Here is a 16,397-nt window from a genome sequence, read left to right as displayed (position 1 = left end):
GCGCTAGGTAGCTATTTTGCTATTTAGCTAGCTAGAGAGCTAGTTATTTCGCAAACTATAAAAGAGAGAGAGACTTTCTCTCTGACTGGCAGGATGGTGTGGTCAAGCGCGAGGTAGCTACTTCGCTATTTAGCTAGATTGCTAGCTATTTATCTAACTATGAAAAAGAAAGAGAGAGAGAGACGGAAGTAGAGAGATTTTTTTTCTGTCTGTCCAGATGGTGTTGCTATTTCGTTAGCGAGCTATCTATTTTGCGACTAAAAATAGTGAAAAAAATGAAATGTTCTTTCAACTGTACCTACTTGTACAAGCCATGGTTGAGGGGTCCTTGTTGGCCCTGTAGAAGCCTTTTTCGCAGTGGCACATGGTTGCGGCTTGGTCATGGCTGGAACTGTGGGGAGGACACTGGGGGCATTTCACATGACCCGCACTCGCTTTGAAGAAACCGGGTTGACAAGCTGGGAAAGGAAGAGGAAAATACGGCAAAACGGGAACTGTCATGAAAAAAAACTCTTGAACAAGGATGTCCAAATTCCGGCCCGGGGGCCAAATGCGGCCCGTGGTTAATTTTCATTCGGCCCGCAGCTTCTGTCATAAAATTAATAACGTCTGACCCGCGTTTAGAATAAAGACATTGAGTAGTAGCGCTGTTACCTGTGGATCCTCACTTTTTTTGGATGGAAATCCCTTGAGGACCTTCTTCTTTTATGGCCCAATATAGTGAAAAGTCGTCTGGCAATTTTTTGGCTTTTGTTTTTTTTTTTTGCTGCAGGAAGCCCCAAACTTGTGTCACAAGGCGTTATAATGGAGTCTATAAAAAGTCGGGCTAGACCTTGAAAAGCTAATGTAAAATTCATGGCGCTCCATCTGAATATTGCAGGGATATTTTACTCCCAGCCACAAATACTCATCCCGTGATGCTGGGATGTTTTCCACACACGCGGGAGAACAAAGCCGCGCGCAAACACCACAACGGGTTCGTAGATTTTCTCGGAAAAGTGTGATTGCTTTTCAAACCGGAGGTATCATCTTATTTTATCCCTGAAAAAGAAAGTGGGCATAAATAGTAGTTTGGACACTTGCATTTGGCAAAAAATTTGGAGCATCATGCATGTGTTGATGGGTGTTAAAAAGCTATTAGCATAATAATAACCTGACGTTAAAGGACAACCAACGTCACTTTTTCGTTTCCTAACTGACATCAGAAAAACGGCGTCAGAGAATAGTTGGATGTGAAAACCAGTCATCTCTTGGCATGCTGGCGGGTTTTTATTTTACATCGATGTTGGCATTCCAGTCATGTTCCAAAAGACACGTCTATTAGCTCGCCTCCCCCCCCCCCCTCGTCGTTGATGCCGCTGTGATGAACGGATATGGAACAAATAAGCCTTAGCGCTAGCTACCATGTTTTGTAGCCTTATCTAGGTCACGATAGAAGCCAATCCTCCGGTGGCTGACGCTGAATGAGAGAGAGGAATGGAATAAGATGTCAAAACAGTGCGTCGCCATGCGACGGGCTTGGAAAGGGGGGCGTGATCAGGACCCCCCCCCCCCCCCCCCCCCATCCTGGCCCTCTGTTTCGGCTGACGGGAGGCGGACATGTTGGGAGAGAAGCTGTGCTCATACGTATATGGAAGCGGCGCTGGGGGTTTTCCCTATTCATGCTATCTCTCTTTTTCTCCCTTGCTCTCACACATCGACTCATACGATCCGCCGCCCGCCCCCCGACCCCTCCGGCTCTCGCTGGTTCCCCACGCTGCCTCTCAGACAGCTTTGATCACAGCTCGCTTTGAAGCAGCGTTCCAAAATGAAAACCAGAAGTCATCGCAAGTTCACGCCTAAACTTCCTGCAACTATTTGCAAAGTGCGCTGGGGGGGGTTTTCCCTCATCCCCCCCCACACTGTAAAAGTTCACCAATGATGATTCTATTTCTTAATTTCAACTAAATGTCTGATTCAAAGGCAAAACGGGAGGCTTGGCGATTCATGACATGTTCAAATACAAATTGGACTGATGTCACCGATATTACAATTAGGAATTACAACAGGTGCTTATCTCAATTGTATGTTATTTATTCTATTCTATATGGAATTGTATTTTATTTATTCTCATGATTATTTCTGAACTATAGAAAGAGTGATCCACGGCAGGGCTGTCCAACTGTTTTTCAACGTCAACGGGCAATAACGGCGATATGAGACGGCGTCCCACGTAATGACCGTCGGCTCTTTGTAATTACTGCGCTTTTGCGTTTGAGTTTGCGTGTGAATTTTCAAGCGGGTCTACCGAGAGTCTTCTTTCGCTCCATAAAAATAAATGACAGCGCGAAGGCTTCAACTGTAACCGTGCCGGCCGGGCATGTTAATTTAGCGCAGGCCTTCATTACCTGCGCTACGTCTGAGCTTTAGGAATGAAAAAGAGGGTTAGGGGACTTCTGGAAAGGACAAGACGCAAGCTAAATTAGCAACGGAACTAACAAATGAAGGCAATTAGCCGGCTATCCCTCCCCTCCCCCCCCCCTCCTCATTCCGTTTGCGCTAATTGAGAAACCAGGCCGGCAACTATCCACAGCAAGGCCGACAGCTGCGGTAAACTTTTGGCCTGACTCTCGGGGCACATTAAGTCATGCTGATACAACTAATTAGACTTCCATATCCCAAATAGCCTTTTACGGAAACGCCGCAGTATTTATCAGCCTTCTCCGGTCTCATAATAATCGCTCACGGACGTCCGTTCTGCAACCGCTCGGCATTCGGCGCGCAAAAAAAAAAAAAAAACGACAGGTGCGTGACAAAGTGGCTCTTCCACCCCCTGGAAATAATACAAACGAGTCCAGAGATGTCCGCGCGGAGGCGGCGGTGATTTGTAAAATGTCAGCAAATGTGCTGCTGGTTGTCATATTTAAAACTTTCAAGGTTAGTCGGCCGGCCAACACAAGGCCCACAATGGAAGCACAGAAAATCCGGGTGGGGTCAATCTGAGGTGAACAGACACAGCCTGTTAAACTGTCATCTGGCCCTGGACTAATTTACCACTTGGCCCAATCCTTCACAGGAAGAGCTCATTAGCCAGGTTACTAATCTATCAGTTCGTGGAAAAGACAACCCATTGAAATTCAGCGTTCAGCGTTCGTAGCTGCTTTTCGTTAATAATAATAATAATACATTTCATTTCATCCAAATCAACAGAAGTTTTTCAACCTCTTCTATTGCCCGAGACTGTTGCCTAGACAACACAGAAACACCCTTAGCCACAGGTAGCAACGGTCGACTTAGCATACTGGGACGCTAAGTCACACAAACGCACACCTCGTTGGTGTTTTTCGATGATCTCCTTCTTCTGCTCGACCGTCATTTTCTTTTGTTTCTCTTCGAGTTAACACTAGCCTGTGGTGGGTTGTTTTTCGGTACCATAATAGCAAAAGTACTCCACTCAATAACAAACCACATCTGCACTCAATGAAAACTAGTCCGCCAGTCACTGTGGCGCTCTATGTGGTTTGGTTCGTTTGCCAAAAACTAGTTTGTATGGCAAGATTCGTAATGTTCGTAGGGAGAAAGGTTTGTGAGCTAAAGCGTCGCTAAGCCGAGGTATGGCTGCACTCGCAATAAATAGCAAGAGTCAAATTAAAAGGACAAGGTACCAAATAGAGTGAAAGGAAATGAGGAGTGACGGGACGAAACGGAGAAGATCCTTTGGGGACAGGCAGTTTCTTGAAGTCCGTCCCCCGACCAGAAGCGGAAGACCGGCGAGGTCGATGAAGGTGATGCGAGGTTAGTGCTATTTTCCCTTCGTTTGGTTGACATTTTCTCCGCCGACAGGCTCAATAGAAGGTCAACGGGTTTAGAAGTACTGGAATGGATGACCGTTCTGTGTCACATTATTTGTTATTCAATCTTTTATGTTTTGACTTCAAGATGGCGCCGCGAGAGCGGCTGCCTTTACTGCAGCTCTTGTATGTTTTTTTCTACGTCTTCCTTTCCTCACTTTGCCACTTTGTTCTGGCAAGCTCCAGATCAACAAAAAGTAGTTCTTACTTTGGCAGCGGCCATCTTTTTCTTCGTGGCCGATGCCGCACACGCAGCGGCCCAGCGGCACCAACCAGTCGCCGTCGGCACCGCAGTACAATTTGGGCGTGTCTTTCTCTTCGGCGTTTTCCACGCAAGCGCCCTTGACCTCCACCAGAGAAGAAGAATCCCCATGCGGAACGGTGTCAGGGAACACCGCCAGATTCCTCACGGTGGACGGACAGCGTTTGAAGAACACCTGACGGAAGAAAACTCAAGCTGGGTCAGACGAGCCGAAAATAGAATTCAAATAAAGCGGGGGGGGGGATTGGTTAGCTTTGGGCTAACCTTAACGGAGACGAGCGCGATACAAGCGCCGACGTCCTGGAAGGCCAAGTAGAAGCCCCTCTGCGTCAACGGCCCAACCTCCCTGATTTCAGTGTTGAGGCGCAGAACGCGATCGCCGAGATCCGTCTGAGTGAAACTTTCGTCTGCCGCGATGGTGTCAACCTTCAAGCGACAATCAGGAAGGATCTGATTCAGAAAGCCTTTCGTAGTCCCGTTGTGCATTTTGTGGCCTGTCATGGCCGCCATTTTCACAGCCCCGCTTTGTTCGGCACTAAGGTTGGTGCTGTTGGACAGCGGCTTGGAATTGAAGCGGATTTACGTGGGGACAGGAGACGCGAGACAATTTCTTTTCGTCGATGGACGTCTCAACTTCTTGTTTGCTTTCAAGATTTACCTTATAGCCGACGTGCACATTCCACCTGATCCACTGGTGAAAAGGACGCTTTGATCCTCTCATTTTTCATCGAGAACTGCTTCATACAACAAAGATGGTGCCAAAAGTGCTTAAAATTGGATGACTGTGTCTTTGCATTGTTATATTATTATGTTTTTTTTTTTGTTCTTTTGACTTCAAGATGGCGCCGCGAGAGTGGCTGCCTTGACAGCAGCTCCCGTATTTTGGTTTTTGCTGCTGTAAAATGTAAATTTCTCCACGGTTGCACAAATAACGGCTCATCTCCTCTAATCTAGCCTACAAATAGGGACATTTGCAAATGGGAAAATGTGCAAATAACTGAGAATAAATGCTTGAAAATGATTCTGTGTGTATGTGTGTTGGATACATTTTTGGGGATTCTAACCTTGGCATAGTCAGTGGGCCGGAAACGTGTCCCTGAGGGCAAGGGTTCATTTGTCTGTAGGTAGAAGAGGTTGAAGGTTTCCTTACAGGTACCCGAAACCCAAGGAATGGAGTTGCAGTCTCTCAGAGTGAAACGAAGCTCCACGTAGACCTAGCGGGTCACGGAAAGAAGAAGCAGCATTGGATTCTTTGGAAAACAACAGTTTCCCCCAAAAAAAGTGGTACCTCTACCTCTACTCATGCGAAATGTTCAAGTTACAAAACTTCTCAATGGGAAATGATTGCTTGTTGTGAAAGATATGAAACTCTGCGGTTCCTCTACCCAAACTCTAGCAAGTGTTCCGATAGTTTCACGTAAATGCTCATCACTGATAGAGATTAGACAGAACAAGAAGTTATCATATTTACAACTCCTACGCTTAGCTGGCCAACGGGACAATAGGCCCACAGTAAAGGCGCACATGGGCTGGGGTCAATCTGAACACAGACTGTTAACCTGTCATCTTCATCTCGGAGATCTGGCCTTGGACAGAACTTAGGACTTGGGAAACTCTTTCGACACAGGAGTGATTTAGGACTTGAAACTCCCTCACAGGAAGAGCTCATTAGCCAGGTTACAAATCTATATGTTCCGATGCTAATAACCCAGAAAAAAATGTCATCGATGCTTCACGATGTGAATTAGGAACGAACGAGGACTTTGGAACAAATTAGGGCATTTACATGGAAAACGCGTCTCGATTTACAAACTTTTCCAGTTACCAAATAATTTCATAAGTGGAACTACCACTGCGATGTGGAAAATGATTCATCTCTCTTATCCTTCAACGCCGAGGTGTGTAAAAGTGTGCTACACAGCCAATAAGAAGAAGAAAATAACATATGAAGAAATGTAAAAATGGCGGGTCAGACAGACCCTCTGCGCTGCTTGTCGCTGTATCCATCCCGAACGGAGCCAATTGTTTTGGTTGAGCTCCATCACGTGGCAAACTTGGAAGGTGTGAATCGGTCGGTTGTGTTCATCCATCTCGGTGATTGCATCCCACTGCGGCGAAAGAAAAAAGGGCATTTTTCAATGTCATTATTTTGTGTCGAAAAAAAAAAAAAAAAAAAACGGAATCCACGGACGCTGCAGGTTTGCTGCTGTTGAATTTTCAATACTAACTCATTCGCTGCTAGACGATCTGCAAAAATGTGTCCAATCCAGTGCCAGGGTTTTTGTCATTGTCACTCCAATTCCAGGACCCACACAAGATTGACTTTTAGGACTACATTAACATTCTATGCAGCATAGAAAGGTTTCTTCAGCCGTCATCTGGACTTCTTTGACACCTTCAAAGAAGTCCAGATGACGGCTGAAGAAACCTTTTCATCGATGGACCATTCCTGTACCGCTGAGAGCTTTCACAGACGTCTATGCAGCGTAAGAAAACTATCTTCTTTCATCAGAGTTAATTCCTAAATGATATGGGTCTGGAGTTATCTGAGCTTGAAATGCGGGCGGCTGCACTCAAGGCAAATGCTGCCCCCTCGTGGAAGGGAAAAACATTGCCAGAGGTGTGGTCAAAGCTTTAAACGCACCCCTTCCGTGCAAGAAAAAATAAACCAAACTAATTCAGGAATCGGCTCGTTCGCGAAGGACACGCCACTCATTGTGGCGCTCCGTGTGTTGCTTCCCAAAAAATTGTTTGTATGCCAAGATTATTTCTCGTAAATTTAACGTTGGTAAAAGAAAGCGTTGGTAAGCCGAGGTAGCACTCTATATATATTTGTTGCAACCCAGTTTGACTAATAAACACGAGCAATAAAGTGTCAATGTCACCATTCTGACTGAATAAGACTTCAACGTGAAGCCGCGTTGAGGCCGAACCGCAGCGCCCGTGACAGAAGCCCAAACGACGCGGTGATTATTTGTCGGCGCGGTTCATCATTCGCCTCGCGACGTGCTGAGAAGCGTCGACGTGCAAAGCTGAAAAGGTGAACTTTGACAGATTATGAATCACAAAGCTAATAACGCCCAAATGTGATTAAGATGTGAGATGTTTCATTAGAGGCTCTCTATGAGTAAATATGCAGATGCAGTTCAACGAACGTACGCGCACGCCGCCATTTTGTCGATCATAAGCGTAGGGAAAGTCAACCTGGCGAATACAAGCGAGATTTAAATGACAACCGTCCAATTTGTCATCGTCTCCCTATAGACCAGAGAGCGAGACGCAGTATGAAAATCATCTTAAATCTCCGCCGAGGTGATGAATTATTGATTTTCAAGTCAATCTGCGCGCTGACGTTTTGTGTTCTTGTTTGATCAATTACGGTGCACGTGATGACTTGTTTTGACAGAGATTTTCTTTTCTGAGGTAGAACAACATTTTTTCCTGTATCTTCATATTGCTGTAAAAGATTAAATATGCATATCTATCTATCTCTTTTAAAATTGTAACAATTGTAATAATAATAATAATAATACATTTCATTTTTAGCGCCTTTCAAAGCTCTCAATGCCACAGTCACAGACAAGCATAGATACTATGATAAATAAAATAAATACAATCACAAATAGAATACAATAAATAAAATACAATTATAAAAGAGAGAGCGACATATAAATTGCAATTTTAAACAGGTGGCTTTTGAGATGCAACGGAATTAAAGCTATCTATCTGTGTTTGTGTAGTTATTTATTTGTGTATGTATGTATTTATATGCACACATTGGCCAGCATGTCCTTTCGTGTCTGAAATTTGACATTTTTGGATGGGGTGACATTTTAGTGTGATCTCATAAAGATGCGCCGATTGATGAGAACGAAATCAACTGTGATTTCTTCTTCTTTCTTTGCTTTTTTTATAAGCCTATATTTATATATTATATTTGGAAAACTGTTGTCATTCATTGAAAGTGTGCCTTATAGTCAGGTGCGCCTTATACACCCGGAAAATATGGTCATAAAAATGACAAGTCTTTTATTCTGCGTTTATCTTTACATGCTCAAAACAAACATTGGTGTGAATAAAATGGTTTGAATCCGTTTCAATTGTTGTCTTGACTTTCACGCTTCACGCTGTAAATTTCATACTGTAAAAACAAAAATGGCTCTAAATGTAAGTGTAAATATGCAAAAGTGTAAAAATGAACCCTTTAAATAATAAATATCTGTGTCATGAGCCAGTTGACAGCGGGGCGGGGCCTCCGTTCCCGCCGCTCGCCAGCTGCTGTCAATTCCCTCCTCATTAACTGTGGACATTTAAACCCGACGCTGGCATCCACCCAGCGTCGGAAGATACTTCGCCTTACGCCAAGCTAGTACGTGGAACTTGTTACCAGTACGTTATTTGCTTCGCCCGAGGAATGATTTTAGCCACGAACGCGTTTGTTGTTTGCACCGCGTCGTAGGTCGTTTTGCACCCTCGTGTGCCACTTTATTTTCTTGGTTAGTGTGGTTGGGTGGATTGCCGCCACTCACCCACTAACATTGTCAGTTGTCATTTTTAGTTTGTTTCACGAGTTGTTACCGGGTCCGCGTATTTTCGGACCCGCGCTTTATGTTAATAAATCCTTTGCCGGTACCCACGCCTCTGTCCTGCTCTACGATCCACCGCTTATACCACACGTTCCTGCTCGCCAGCTGCCACTGTCGCCGCCGGAACGTGACAGAATCTTCCGACCAACATGGATCCTGCGGACAGTAACCGAATCTTCTCCGTCCTCGCTCAGCAGGCGGAGCAGCTCGGCCAAGTGGTGCCCGCCATCGCGGAGATCCGCCGCGACATCACCCGGTTAGCCCAACGGGTAGATAGACTTGAGGCCAGCGGCGCCTTCGTCGCGGGGGCCGTCCCTCCCCAGACTTTGAGCCGCGAACCCAACATCCCACATCCCACCCGTTACGGAGGGGAGCCCGGGCGCTGCGCGCAATTCCTGCTGCAGTGCTCCATAGTTTTCGACCAGCAACCCTCCGTATACACCACGGACGCGGCCAAAGTGGCTTACGTCACCAGCCTGCTTGCCGGACCCGCAGCCGCTTGGGCGTTGGCCGTCTGGGAATCTCGGCCGGAGCTCCGAGCCTCCTTCCCGGACTTCGTCGCCGAGTTACGGCAGGTTTTCCATCTCCCGGTGAGTGGGCAGGCAGCGGAGTCCCAGCTGTGGACCTGCCAGCAGGGTAGCCGATCGGCGGCGGAGTATTCCGTCGCCTTCCGCGTCCTGGCTGCCGCCAGCGGGTACGACGACCGTGCGCTGCGAGGGATGTTTCGGCGCGGGCTCAGCGCGGCGTTGAAAGACGAGCTGGCTACCCGCGACGAGTGCTCCAGCCTTCGCGAGCTGATCTCCCTCACGCTGCAGCTGGACAACCGGATGCGAGACAGGGCCCGGGAGCGGGCTGCCCAGGCAAAACTCGAGCCGCCAGCAGGGACCCGAGGGGGTGCCCGGACCTTTCCGCGTGGGGGGCACGCGGCCGTGGAGCCGATGGAGATGGGGGTCGAAAGGGCCGTTGAGCGGGCGCCGGAGCGACGCAACACCGGCCCGGCATGCCAGCTCTGCGGCAAGTTGGGTCATCTAGCCCCGGACTGTCCCAGTTGGGGGCTTCCCGGAAAGACCCCCAGTGACTGCAAGTTACCCCGTCCACACAAGCAACGGGTTCCCTTAAGGTCCGCGGGGGGGTTCACGTCGCGGAGACTGGAGCTGGATGCCGTTATACACGGTCCCACCAGGACAATGTCCGTTCGGGCCTTAGTGGACTCGGGGGCCGACGGCTGTTTTATAGACCCGCGCGTCGTGTCGGCGTTGGGGTGTCGGGTTGTTCAGCTGGGGGCGAGTCGGAGCATACTCGATCTCGACGGTCGGTTACTCGCCGAGGTTACGCAAGAAACCGTGCCGCTTCGACTCGTACTCTCGGGCAATCACGTGGAAAACCGGCGGTTTTTCGTGATGCGTTCACGCTCGGTTCCCATCGTGCTCGGGTTACCTTGGCTGGGGACCCACAATCCGGCCATTTCGTGGGACGGACCTACCATTCAGGGGTGGAGCCCCCTCTGCTACGCTCACTGCCTCCGGTCGGCCGCGGGTGGGCCGGCACCATCTCACAGCTACCCTAGGGAGGAGATTAGCCTAGAGGGGGTGCCGCCCTGTTACCACGACTTACGACAGGCGTTCAGCAAGGACCGCGCCCTGTCGTTACCACCGCACCGTCCCTATGATTGCGCCATTGACATTCAGCCCAACGCTCCGTTTCCCAGTTCTCGTCTGTACAACGTTTCCCAACCCGAACAACAGGCTCTCCGGGACTACATTGACTCTTCGCTCGCGGCCGGGCTCATTCGGCCATCACGGTCACCTCTGGGAGCGGGGTTCTTTTTTATCACTAAAAAGGATAAATCGTTGCGTCCGTGCGTGGACTATCGGGGACTCAACGAAATAACTATAAAGAACAAATACCCGCTCCCACTGATTGACTCCGCCTTCGCGTCCCTCCAGGCCGCGACCATCTTCACTAGACTGGACCTCCGGAGCGCTTATCATCTTGTTCGGGTCAAAGAGGGGGATGAATGGAAGACCGCATTTAAGACACCTCTGGGACACTTCGAGTACTTGGTGATGCCGTTTGGTCTCACCAATGCACCCGCTGTGTTCCAGAACCTCATTAATGATGTCTTGAGGGATTTTCTGAATATTTTCTGTTTTGTGTATTTGGACGACATTTTAATTTTTTCAGAGTCCCTTGAGGCACATCGCCAGCACGTCCGGCTAGTTCTGCAGCGGCTGCTGCAGAATCGACTATACGTCAAGGCCGAGAAATGTGAATTCCACACCTCCTCCTTATCCTTCCTGGGCTTCATCGTGGAGCGGGGGCAGATCCGGGCTGACCCAGCCAAGACCGAAGCGGTAGTAGAATGGCCCACACCTACCTCTCGCAAGCAGTTACAACGCTTCCTGGGGTTCGCCAACTTCTACCGCCGCTTCATCCGGGACTACAGCCGGAAAGCCCTCCCCCTCACCCAACTCACCTCCACTAAGACCCCGTTCAGGTGGACGAGAGAAGCGGACGCCGCGTTCCGGCTGCTGAGAGAGGCTTTCTCTCACCCCCCAGTTCTCCGCCATCCAGACCCCAAATTGGGTCCGCGTTTCGCGGGCCCCTTCACTGTGGAGGCCATCATTAACCCGGTCGCGGTCCGACTTCGGCTGCCCGCCTCCATGAAGATCCACCCGGTTTTCCATGTATCTCTCATCAAACCGGTGGAGTCCAGCCCCTTGGCCCCCCCTCTTGCCCAACCCCCCCCCCCGCGGATGGTGGACGGAGGACCGGCATACGCAGTGCGGGAGATCCTGGATTCACGCCGCAGGGGAAAGGGCATCCAGTACCTGGTCGACTGGGAGGGCTACGGACCGGAGGACCGTCAATGGGTTCCGCGAACCTGGATTCTGGACCCGTCGCTCCTGAGGGACTTCCACGAGGCTCACCCGTCGAAACCAGGCGGGCCGCCAGGAGGCGTCCGTTGAGGGGGGGGTACTGTCATGAGCCAGTTGACAGCGGGGCGGGGCCTCCGTTCCCGCCGCTCGCCAGCTGCTGTCAATTCCCTCCTCATTAACTGTGGACATTTAAACCCGACGCTGGCATCCACCCAGCGTCGGAAGATACTTCGCCTTACGCCAAGCTAGTACGTGGAACTTGTTACCAGTACGTTATTTGCTTCGCCCGAGGAATGATTTTAGCCACGAACGCGTTTGTTGTTTGCACCGCGTCGTAGGTCGTTTTGCACCCTCGTGTGCCACTTTATTTTCTTGGTTAGTGTGGTTGGGTGGATTGCCGCCACTCACCCACTAACATTGTCAGTTGTCATTTTTAGTTTGTTTCACGAGTTGTTACCGGGTCCGCGTATTTTCGGACCCGCGCTTTATGTTAATAAATCCTTTGCCGGTACCCACGCCTCTGTCCTGCTCTACGATCCACCGCTTATACCACACGTTCCTGCTCGCCAGCTGCCACTGTCGCCGCCGGAACGTGACAATCTGCCTATTTATTCATGATATTGTAACTCACCCCATTGATAGGATAGGTTTTCCAGTCCAGTTCGCCCAACACCGCCGTGGTGTCCAAAAGAATCACTGGAAAAAGAAAGACAGTTATGTAAAATGGTGGTGAAAGTGAAAAAAGCACAGACAGCGGCAGCGGCAAAAGGGGTCAAAATACAGCAAAAACCAACAAGGCGAGTGCAAAAGAAGCCGAACGGGAAAGGTACAGAGAAATGCAAAGGACAAAAAGGTAAGAGAGCAGACAATACTTAACAAGCTGTCAATGACGGCCTTAACGGATTCAACCGAGGGTGAAATAACAGCTCTTTTCAAGGTCTAGGACAACGTTGCGCTAATAGACAACCGACTTCCATCTACGGGGAATGCCAGGATGACAACAACTTTCCTGTGAAAAGCTCCGATGGGGAGGTGTGGATCAAATCGGAAAAAAAGAGAAGATAGAACGATTCACATTGGCGCTGCAAACGACATACAGTACTCAATTCAAGTAAATGCATAATACAGACGTTCCCCAGCTTACGAACGAGATAAGTTCCAAACAGTCGTTCATAAGTTGAATTTGTTTGGAAGGTGAATTCGTTCGCAAGGTGAATTCGTTCACATCGGTATTAGCGGCGGAAAAAAGCACTATTCGGAATACAAAATCGAACTTACAGTATCCATGTCCGAACATTTTTCGACATACCCGGAAAAATGTTCGGATGTAGCCTTGTTCATAACTCGAGTGTTCGTAAGTAGGGGAGCGTCTGTAAAAAGCTCATGAAAAGTGCCCCGCGATTAATCATCATATTTTGAAAAGGGGAGTCAGCAACAACAAAAATATCGACATTTCAAAGGTTGAGACCATTTCAAATGTTGGCATTTATTTATTTATTTATTTTTGTATGCGGTTATTTATTTATTTATTTATGTGTTTATGCATTAATTTATGCATTTATTTGCATCTAAATTTGACAGTTGTGATTTGCTTTTGCAGGCCATGTAAAAGCAAGTGACGGACCAGAGTTGGCCCCCGGGGCCACCAGTTTGACACCATTGACTCCAGAAATGTGGTTGTCGCTACACATGTTGACTTTATGAACCAATGTTGGAGAGTGACGCGTGACTGCAAATATGCAAATTCTGGAGTAACACCTAATCCAACAAAGTGATATTATTATTATTATTTTTATATTGTTGGCCAAGGCGCATCACTGGGGTGTAGGAAGGAAAAAAAAGTCCTTGTAGTCTTCCCTAATAATCACTTCCCTCCCTCCGTGGTCCATCTGAAGCAACATTTGTGCCAAGCGTTGTTCTCATTCCAAGAGGACGACGAGTAATTAACGGGAAGTCGTGCCAATCGGCCAGCTATTGAAGAATGATGTCGACAAGCACCAAATGAAGCACTTGCCAAGTACAATGCACCTTTCACACCATTGTGGATGGAATCACAGTGGGGGGGGTGGAGTGCAAACAAAGGACACTCAATCAGTGCATCATGAAAATAAAGTGCATGTACAAATCAATAAATAATACATGAATAATAACAATACAAATTAATAAATAAATATAAATAAACTAATCAATCGGATTAGCTGTGGCGACCCCTGAAAGGGAAAAGTCGAAAGGAAAAGAAGAATAAATACATAAATATATACATAAATAAACATACACATAAACAAACATACACATAAACTGATCAATGAATCAACAAATCAATAAATAGACAAATAAATAGATAAATAAATATACGGCGAAATGAACACACAAAGAAATAAATAAACAAATAATTAAATAAATATGCAAATGAATACATCAATTAATACATAAATAAATCATTGCGAATAAATAAACAAATAAATTAATTAATACTTAAAAATAAATAAATAATTAAATGAATAAGCAAATAAATAAATACATAAATAGATATATAGATTCATAAATAAATACATGAATAGATAAATAGATACACATGAAAAACTAATCAATAAATCAACAATTCAATAAATAAATAGATAAATAAATCCATCCATCCATAAATAAATACATAGATAAACAAAAACACACACGTAAACACACTAATCAAGAAATCAAAAATTCAAAAAATAAATATACAAATAAATATATAGATAAACAAAAACACACCCATAAACACACTGATCAATAAATCAAAAATTAAAAACAATAAATATACAAATAAATACACATACTGTACATATGATAAAAAATAGAGAAATAAATAAACAAATAAATGCGTAAATACACACATAAACACATAAATAAAGGCATGAATACATAAATACACAAATATATAAATAAAAAAACATTAATGAATTTATAAATAAAAAAATCAATAATATACAGCAAGTGCATCTATCACAAAGTTGAAAAAAAGGCCAGCAACATTATATTTATATTGCATACATGATATTTGCAACATCATCACTGGCATTAATTTTGAAATGTGCGCAGTCAAATCACATTCATTGAAAATGAAAATTTGTTGTTGATACATTTTTTTACATTCATTTCAGTTTGACCAAATCATTCAGAAGTGCTTCCATGGTGTGTGTTTGTTTTTTTTTACATATAAGTTGTTGTTACAACCCCCCCGCCCCCCCTCCCCACCCTTATGACCCCATCCCCTTTCAAATTGCTGCTGTGGACTGCACATGTCCTCATTGTGGGACGAATAAAGGTTTTCTGATTCTGATGATTGTGATATATATTTTGACCAAGAAGGGATGTCATTATCATGTAATTTTTCGGACGGCTCTCTCTCACTCAACGCACACCACTATCTCATTCATGATTTTGAAAAAAAAATAATTTCAAGATAAATATTTGAACCTGTCGCGACATTTCCAATAAAACGTCATCCGAGCGGAGACGCAAAAGGCATTTCCGGGCCACGTGTGGTAGAATTGTGCGGAAAGGCGCCACTTGCGATTCCGTTCCGCTAAAAATAAATGTCTTCCCGCTGTTATGGAAGGTACAGTACAGAGAGCCACTCTGGGTCGCATATAGCCTCCCCTCCCTCCCCCCCTCCCCTCCCCTCCCCTCGCCACCCCGCCGCGCTTTGACGAAAGCCAAACCGGCGGCGGCGGCGGATGAGATTGCAGCACTTGGCGCTTTTAACCAGCGACACGGGCGTCAATTATCGCAAATGGCTACCATTCAATATCTCTTCTCGGGTCATTGCTAAAAACAGCATTTGTAGATGCGACGGCGGCGCATCACCCCAAAAAATTCATACTGATGATTTTTTTTTTGTTTTTAATAATTCATGATCTATAATTCTTATGAATAGGAATAGCCTCTGTTACAATATGGCGTCCACAAGCTGCGGTCAGGTTCACTCATTCCCCAATTTATTCAGGAATTAGAAATTTGAAAATTCGGACTCAACATAAGAGATGGGACGAGGATTGCGCCTTGTGGAACTCCGTATGTGATTGATGAATACTCCCTGTTTTCTAAATAGTACTAAAGTCAGTCAAGTACGGTTGTCAGTAACTCCTGTCCAACTGTCTCATCTTTGGAGGAGTATTTAGGTTTCCGAACGCAGCACTACGATCCCCCCCAAAAAAAAGATCCGTTTTAGAAAGTGAGCAATATATTTTATGCCAATGCAATGCCGATTTCTATTTGGAGACAATAACTCTTGTTGTGGAACGGACTGCAACGTAGACAATTGATGGCACAAAATCGCTGCATCTTGATCATCATTCCACAATTACGCTTTTTGACACAGAAAGACCCTTAGCCACAGGTAGCAACTTAGCATACTGCTACTGGGACGCAAAGTGAAAAATTGGTGAACAAAAACAATCTAGCCCTTTAATTTGTGTTTATAATTTGTGTCATTTACCGTCAGACGATGTGCCAAAATGTGTGCCAGGATTTTTGTCATTTTCACTTAAATTGCAGGACCCACAGAATATTGAGTTTTAGGACGACATTAACATTCAAGGCGGCGTTAGAAACCTTAGACTCTCTTCTTTCATCAGAAAAAAAGAGTTAAAGACTAAGTAATACGGGTCTGGACTTAGATGACCTTGAAATGAGGGCAGATGTCCAAAATACAATGCAATACGTATTGGTTGATATAGCGCTTTAACAACAGCTGAAGCTGGAACAAAGGGCTAACATGTAAAAAAGGGAAAGGCTGCCCCCTTGTGGAAGGAAAAAAAAAAACATTGTCAGAGGTCTGGCCAGTGCTCTATTGGCACCTAAG

At 46.1% G+C, this 16,397-nt stretch overlaps 1 protein-coding gene across 1 annotated transcript in view; it reads right to left on the bottom strand.

Annotated features, from left to right (window-relative positions):
- The window catches only part of LOC148899900 (ephrin type-A receptor 6-like), a 49,884-nt gene that overhangs the window by 18,532 nt on the left and 14,955 nt on the right, over window positions 1–16,397 (bottom strand). The window contains exons 4-9 of the mRNA XM_088991401.1: window positions 12,189–12,253; window positions 6,072–6,200; window positions 5,157–5,306; window positions 4,357–4,518; window positions 4,039–4,267; window positions 303–458 (exon numbers count right to left, since the gene is read on the bottom strand). Of these exons, the coding sequence (XP_088847527.1) occupies window positions 303–458; window positions 4,039–4,267; window positions 4,357–4,518; window positions 5,157–5,306; window positions 6,072–6,200; window positions 12,189–12,253 (891 nt within the window). The remainder of the gene's footprint in view (window positions 1–302; window positions 459–4,038; window positions 4,268–4,356; window positions 4,519–5,156; window positions 5,307–6,071; window positions 6,201–12,188; window positions 12,254–16,397) is intronic.

Source organism: Hippocampus bargibanti, linkage group LG03, assembly GCF_051943395.1.
Source record: "Hippocampus bargibanti isolate YZ-2025 linkage group LG03, ASM5194339v1, whole genome shotgun sequence".
Taxonomy (NCBI): domain Eukaryota; kingdom Metazoa; phylum Chordata; class Actinopteri; order Syngnathiformes; family Syngnathidae; genus Hippocampus; species Hippocampus bargibanti.
The sequence above is the reverse complement of the archived record's forward strand: the minus strand, read 5'-3'. Positions and strand labels throughout refer to the sequence as shown.